Source organism: Chenopodium quinoa, unplaced genomic scaffold (genome assembly GCF_001683475.1).
Source record: "Chenopodium quinoa cultivar QQ74 unplaced genomic scaffold, ASM168347v1, whole genome shotgun sequence".
NCBI lineage: Eukaryota > Viridiplantae > Streptophyta > Magnoliopsida > Caryophyllales > Amaranthaceae > Chenopodium > Chenopodium quinoa.
This window is the reverse complement of record NW_018743136.1, coordinates 131,464-139,401: the sequence shown is the minus strand read 5'-3', so window position 1 is coordinate 139,401 and position 7,938 is coordinate 131,464. Positions and strand designations below refer to the sequence as shown.

The window sequence follows — 7,938 nt, the reverse complement described above, 5'->3', positions numbered from 1 at the left end:
GTTGCATATGGAGAGAGTCATCCCAAGGAGGCTTGGAATAGCATTGGTCCGAGTTTGATTCAAGTTTGCAATAAAATACTCTTATACTCAATTCAGAAGTAAGAGTAGCCAGGAATACATGTGACTGTTACTGTTTTTGAATGTACAGCCTAACGAGAAGATCCCATTCCTAAGGCAAGGAGGATTAGATGTGCAACAAATCCCTATTTTGTCCGGAATCCGCTACCTACGGAATCAGTCCTTTATATGGAGGTTAGCATAATTAATAGTAATAAGGATTCATGTTCTACTGATATGAATTTGTTTATATTACTGTGTGTTTGTGTTGTACTTAAGGATGACAACGGGTCGGATATGTACCGGATCCGATTGGATCCAGATCCAGATGCGTTTTTGCACACTGGATCCGTCGGGTATGGAAAAGAGATCCATATCCATATATGTTGGATCCTACGGATACGGCTCCAAAATGGATCCAAAACGGATCTTGCCACATTGTACCTATTTTTTAAGCAAAAAATTTAGTTTTCAATTAAAACAATGGTTTAACTTTCAAACTCTAATAATACAAGACAACTTATACAAATCTCAATAATCCATTAATACAATACAAACAAGTACAACAATTTGTGAAATATGATGAGCATCCAAAATCCATCTCTCAAGAAGCCTTTGGGCCAACTACCAAGAGGGCTAAAAAAATGAAAAATCAAACAGTGAGCATCCAAAATCCAAAACATGCAATTACTGAAAAAAATGAACAGTGAGCAACAACCATATAAATTCACTCATTAAGATAATATACTAACAAATTAATTAAAATCATGACAAAAATAGCTTTAATAAAACAAACATAAAGTATATAATTTAAGGATTAATAAAAATACATACCACAAATCATCGCACTGTAAGTTACTTGCGGACTTGCGATCGTCGGAGAGGATGGGTCGGAGTGTTGGACTCAGGTCACCGGAGAGGGATGTTGGAGTCACTTGCGGAGTTGCTACGGTGGAGTTGTTGCGGTGGAGCCATTTGGGAGAGACAAAGAAAGAGGGGAGAGAGTTAGAGAGGTGTGTGAGATTTTAGGGTCTGGGGGTTTGGTAGAGTTAAGAGTCAGAAAGACATAACCTCATGTAGGGTGTGGGATGGGCTTGTATTTTAAAAATAAATTTAGCTTTAAAAAAACGGGTAAACAAATCCGGATATGGGTATTTGAGTCAGACCTGTAACCAGATCCGTTTTTATAGGATAGGATTCGTATCCGACCCGGATCCGTCGGGTCCAATTTTATAAGATCCATATCCGTGAAAATGGATATGGATCCACGAATCCGGGTCGGATATGAATCCATTGTCATCCCTAGTTGTACTCATATTATATGTACTGGTTGACAGGCGGGTGAAAGGATATGCAATGTTCAACAAGAAGAGGAAACCAATTGTGACGACTTAGTTGTATGGTAGCTTGCGCTACTCGAATTTTCGTAGTTAAATGAGTCCATTCTTTGTACAAATACCATTAAGAATGTATCATTGTAACATTACCATGGGAATAATAACAACTACGAGATACGGGATCGAATGTAATAATACTAATTAATGTCATGTTTTTGATCCTTAACAGGTATATGAGGTGTTCCCTAACATGTACACACAATGATCTTCCTAATAGAAGCATGACAACATGTTAAAGAATGAAGCTTGGATTGCGAAGATGATAGCAAGTTCTAGAGGAACTTGGTCTGCGGTTCCAAAAGTGGAATGTTGCCCCAAGATCTAGAATACATTTACTACCAGTCAAAGCAACCTAACTCACATTTGCTACCCCTTAAATTTTTTATTTTATATTACAATAACTACCACTTCACAGATTTTGTTAAAGAATCGTTAGTGGAGCCCACACCATTAACTAACTTCATCTAACTCCCTCTTTCTCCCCGTAACTATCTTCTCCCTTTATCTCTCTTCTCCCATAAATTTTACTGAACCTCCATAATTGACCAAGTTTAAGTTTTTTTTTGCCCTTTTTTTTACGCATCTTATCTTAAGATCTAGGGTTTGACTGCGTGTACGAATTTGATTGAAGGGGTAGGTCCATCTGGGAGCATCGTCATCTTCCTTGTTGAAGTGGAAGCTTGAAGAATCTGCCGACAACAATTGACAGATAACAACCCTTTTTCGTACTTGTAGTGGTCCAACAAAGCATCAATGTTGGTCAATTTGCAATAAAATACTGTTACTGTGGGAAATTTAGACAAAATTGTTGTTTAAGTAAACCCTAGATTTTCGCGCTTAGGTAATTAACTTATTAATTAATTGTGTAATTACTTAAACATGTGTGGGTATACAATCATGTTTTATGATGTGTTTGTTTACATTGTCAGTTTGTGCTCTGTGATGGTTGAATTTAAAATTGATTTATGTATGGTTTACTTGATTTAATTGTAGAAAAATATGGATGGTGAGGATGATACTATTGACATTAAGCTTAGGCTATTTGGAGGGTTTGTGGAGAAGGAGCGCAGGGGGAAGAAGTATTTGGTTTATGAAGGTGGGTTTGTTCATTGGAAGTATGTTGTTCCAATGTCATATGTGAGGAGTGTGATGTACTTAAGGTTTCTGTGTAATGAAGGGTTAATAGCTTTAGGTTTTAGTGAGGCTCTAGAGATTTATAGTTTTTGGTATAAGGAGAGGGGAAAGACTTGGGAAACTAGGAAGAGGAGGATTGATAATGATGATGATGTTAGGGGCTTCTTAGAGTCCAAACATAGTGAAGGACATGTGGAGCTGTTTAAAACTGTGGGGCTGCAAGAGTGGGACAGGTATCACCCTGCTGAGGTTATTTTAGATAACCCACCCACACCCAACCCTTCTGCATCTGGATCTCAACCACCCAATTCTAATCCAAAATAACCCAAAACCAAATTGTAATGGATTTGAACCTTCAAATTCACACCCATCTCAGCCCATACCATCTCAAACTTATCAACTTACTAAAACAAAAGCTAATACTGCATCTTGAAACACCCTAAAACCAAAGAAATCCCATGTGGGTAGGAGGAGCCCAAGGAATGTTCAGCATGTTGAGAGTAAGCCACCTACAACTGAAAGTAACCCAGCTACAACTAATAGTAAGTCACCTTCGGCATCTTTACCTAGAACAAAAATAAAGCCTAGGAAACCCATTCAGTCTGTGTGTAGGAGAATCCCTAGATTTTCTAAAGATTCTGGAAAGGGGGAGGCTGAGAGTGCTGTCAGGGAGAAGGTAGAGAGTGTGAGTGGTGTTAAAGAGAAGGGAAAGGGTGTAGCTGGTGACCAAAATGGACAGGGAGAGGTCAAAGAGAAGAGGAAGTCTGTGAGAAAGTGTTCAAAGAGGCTGTTCAAGGATGATGATTCTGGATCAGAATCTGGATCATCTTCTACAGAGCTGAGTGACTTAGATATTGAGTGGAAGGTAGGTGAAGAAGATTTGGCAGCTAGTGATGAGGAAGAGGAACAATGGCATATCCAGACAAGAAGGGGTATATTAGGTGAGGTGGAGAAGAGTTTGCAGATTGCTGATGCTGGTGACAATTCTAAGAAAGTTGTTGAGCAGAAGGTAAAGAAGCTTGGAAATGACATTGGTTGCACAAATCTTCAGCTGCAGGTGGAGGGAAGTGACTCAGATGAACTTAGGAGTCTTAATGGGTCAGATAAAGAATAAGACTCAAGCCCATGGTTCAGGGAAGACACTGACTTTAAAAAGCCAGTTGTTCTTTTAGATAGGCAGAATTTACCAGCAGTATTGTGCTTAGAAGAGCATTGAGGACCCATGCTATAGAGAACATGTATGAATTTTATTGCCTGCACAATGGTGGTAAGAGGATTACCGTTTTCTGTAGAAAGAGATGCAATGTGAGTGGAATTCTAAGAGTAACAACTTGCCTCAATGCAAGTGTGGTGATGAAGTGAAGAAGTGTGAGTTTAAGGTGTCTGCAAGGAGACTTTAATTTATAATAGCAGTGCTTGGTAAATAAAGGATATGAGGTTAAAGCACTGATCACGGGTTATATAGGTCGTTAAGATACTATCCTAATCAAATTAATCATTTATAATACATAAACCTACACCAAACTAGTTAGCGGCAGGTAAAGGGTCGAACCACTAGGGAAGCACACTAATTCAACGTCAATAATCACTAATGCAAGAGTAAAAAGGGGATTTTTTTTTGTTGGTTTTTGTTGAGTAAGAACACTAAAACTACAAATTGGTAAGAAAATGATGATTAAAACCAAGGGAAAATGACGCTAGGGATACGGGGGGTGTCAAATATGATTAGAAAGAGGGGAATAATGATGATTATCATGAAACACATGCCAAAGAACACAAGATTCTACCTAAACAATTCATTCTCAGGCAATAGTCTAGGCAAATCAATGAAAGAGGTCTACACTAATAAGGATCATTCTCATGCATCCTATTAGTCACAATCAAATCAAGAGAATAAAGAAGCACAATCCATAAAAACTCCACTTTAATAACTTATTCTCATGCAATCATTAAAATAGAGATGATCTTAATCTAATTCAAATCACTTTCATGCATTTAAACTAGAAAACATCAAATAGAGTGCAATAATAATCTCAAGCTATTAAAAATCATGTCTTTCATCAATTTATGGCATAAGTTCAATCCAACCATCATCATTCATCCAGTATCAACTCATATTTTCCACCCCCTTCCCCTAGCTAAGAGTTTAGCCTAGAGAAAGGAGATTAAACATAATATCAAAACTAGAAACAAACTCAAGAAGCTCAAAACAAAACATGATTAAAATCAATGAAATCAATAACAACTAGATGAACTAATAAGATTAACAAGAATAAGCAACAATAAAACAAATAAATAAAAATAAAGGAAAGGAGAAGAGATTACTAAAGAAAGGATTAATGAAAGATGAAAACTTGGATTCTTGCTTGATTGATTAAGATTAAACTTGAGCAAAGTTGAATACAATAAGGGATGCTTGAATAACAATCTACTTTCTCTCTCTAAATTAGGCTAATATTCTATGGAATTAGAACTAAGTGTTTTTCATTACAAAGAGTCCCGTCTATATATATGTGGCTCCCCCAAAAGAAAGAAACTTGGGCAACAAGGCGCAAAGAAATCAGAAACCCAGCGGTGCGCGTCCGCATACAAAATATGCGCGCCCGCGCAGTAGTAGTGTGCGCCCTCTCAGCATATTGCGCGGCCGCAACTTTGAGGGTACGGGGAAATGAAGCACGCCCGCCCAGCAGGTCGCGCGCTCGCACAGAGGCCGTACAATAGGTCACACAAACTCTCTGGTTTGGCTCTGTTTCATCAGCTTGGCTGCGCAGGTTCTGACTGGGCTGCGCGCCCGCACAGCTAAGGGTGCGCGCCCGCGCAATAGCCGCACAGTATCCCGCGCTGAACAGTTTTCTGGGCTCCTTGAAATCCTCTTTCTTTTGGCACATGATACCTACAAAACACAAGCATGGAAATCAAAATAAAGAGAAGACAAGAAGACTAAGAAAAAGGAAGATAAAGGAGAAAGGAAAGGAGGAAACAAAACTAAGTAAAAATGCTTAGAAAAGGACAAAACAAGTGCAAATGAGTGGAGAATCCTTAGAGAAAAAAGGATAAAAGAGTGGCATAAATGCCACTCATCAAGCACAGGTGTATGAGATCTAGAATGAATGCATGTATTTTAGCTGAATATTTGGCAGAGAGGTATGGTGAAGAGTGGAGGAGCAATCCCACTTGGAAAATCAAGACATTCAGAGCTAGGGTGCTAAGTGATTTAGGAATACACATTGGGTATTCGCTGGCTTGGTTAGAAAGAGCCAGAGAAAAGTTCATGAATTATGGCTCCGCAACAGAGCAATATGCAATAATTTGGGATTATGGCAAGGCTATGATAAAGTACTATCTAGGAAGTGGGGTGTATGTGGTGGTTGAGGGAGTAGACAGAACAGAGCCCCCTCTATTCATGAGGATGTACATGTGCTTGGCTGCATTGAAGAATGGTTTTAATAAAGGTTGTAGGCCTCTCATTGGCCTAGATGGATGTCATTTGAAAGGGGCCTATCCTGGGAAAATAATTATTTCATTTGCCAAGGATGGGAATAATCAAATTTTCCCCTTTGCATGGGCAACAATGGAGGTAGAGAACAAAGACACTTGGTGCTGGTTCATTCAGGGTCTGCAGAAGGACATTGGAGATTGCAGTAAAGGCTTGGGACTGACATTCATGAGTGATAGACAAAAGGTTTGACTTTCTGTCAGTTTAGTTCTGTTTTTTGTTTTTGTTTTTATTATTATTTTTTTTATTCTAACCACAGTTGTATTTCTAACAGTAGACTTGTTTCTTTGACTTTCACATTTAGGGATTGCTTGAAGCCTTTGATGAATTAGTCCCAAATCCTAAGAAGAGATTCTGTGTCAGGCATATTTGGGCTAATTTTAAGCTCTAATTCACTGGCTCTACCTTCAAGGAATTGTTTTGGAATGCAGCAAGAGCATCCACTTTGGTAAGTTTATTACATCTTCACATGTGTTATGTCATCCATTATGTATTGTGTTCTGTCATTGTATGTATTCTGTGTTGTGTTAGAGTGTATGCCTTGCTTTGTTCAATGTGAGTAGGCCTCTTATCATAGTCTATTTGTTTGTGATATAGTTTGAATTTGAGTTTGAAATTCTATTTTGTGTTAGAGTGTATGCCTTGCTTTGTTTTGCGTGAGTAGGTCTCTTATCATAGTCTATTTGTTTGTGATATAGTTTGACTTTGAGGTTGCAATGGAGTCCATTAAGTTCTTATCAGAATATGAATATGAGTATTTAGCAAATATATCACCATCACATTGGTCAAGACATGCATTTTCTGATTGGTGTAAGTCCAACATGTTGTTGAACAATCTTTGTAAAACTTTCAATGCTGTAATAAAAGATGCAAGAGATAAGCCCATTCTCACTCAGATGGAGTGGATGAGGTGTTACATGATGAAGAGGAACTATAAAAAGTGGGAGGCAGTTCAAAAAATGGAAGGGAAGAACATGCCTTATGTGAGTAAGGTTTTTGGGAGGATTGAAAGGGCTGCTAGATATTGCATTGTCCAACTGTCTAGGGGGGATAGTTATGAAGTTGAATTGAATGGGTATAAGGTGGTGGTTGACCTGAAGATGAATTCATGCTCTTGTTATCACTGGCAGCTTACAGGCATACCATGTGTACATGCTTATGCTTGTATACTTGACAAAAGGGTGGATCCAGATGACTATGTGGATGCTTACTATAGTAGGGCAACCTATATTCTTGCATACCAAGATGCAATCAACCCTATGTCAGGCCCTAAGCATTGGGAGAAGATAGACTTGAGACAACCACTCCCACCTGCAGTTAGGGTAATGCTTGGGAGGCCTAAATAAAAAAAGAGAAAGCTAGAAAAGGGAGAAGGAGGACCAGGCAACAAAGAGGGGAAACCAAGGGGCCTAAAGTTCCAAAAAAGGTGCAGAAACTGTGGTATCCTGGGTCATTATGCCAAGAGTTGTGGATCTACACCTAAAATTGAAGCCCCAGCAGCCTCTGAGCCAAAGGTGTCATCCAAGCCTGTCCTCAACACACCATGGCTGCAGGAACAGAGGAGAAAGAAAGCTCAGAGGGCTGCTACTAATGTAAGCAGACTGTCCTGTTTCTTTTTGTTTTAATATAGTGAAGTTTGTGTCCTGTAATTAACTTTTATGTTTGTGTGCTTTGAATGTTTACAAAGTGGAGCTACTGTTGGACCTACCAGTATTGAACAAGACATTTACACAAGAACAACAGAAGCAGCAAGGTCAAAGCTCCCAGCCTGTTACTTGCAGCCAAAATACTCAAGCCTCAACAACAGCACCGGCAACAAGGTCAAAGGCAAAGGGAAAGAACAAAGTTGGTTGA

The 7,938-nt window shown here is 38.9% G+C and overlaps 1 protein-coding gene and 1 long non-coding RNA gene across 2 annotated transcripts; one reads left to right on the top strand and one right to left on the bottom strand.

Annotated features, from left to right (window-relative positions):
- Nucleotides 1-532: 532 nt before the first annotated feature.
- Nucleotides 533-1,162, bottom strand: LOC110732014. The gene is made up of 2 exons (XR_002513411.1): nucleotides 892-1,162; nucleotides 533-693 (listed from the first exon to the last, which is right to left on the bottom strand). It is a non-coding gene; the product is annotated as an uncharacterized LOC110732014 (long non-coding RNA).
- A 4,532-nt stretch (nucleotides 1,163-5,694) lies between these two features.
- Nucleotides 5,695-7,938, top strand: LOC110732070. Its single transcript, XM_021911982.1, has 7 exons — nucleotides 5,695-6,270; nucleotides 6,389-6,442; nucleotides 6,497-6,532; nucleotides 6,616-6,639; nucleotides 6,783-7,406; nucleotides 7,548-7,676; nucleotides 7,777-7,938. Exons 1-7 carry the CDS (start codon nucleotides 5,695-5,697, stop codon nucleotides 7,936-7,938), a joined length of 1,605 nt encoding a protein of 534 aa, XP_021767674.1.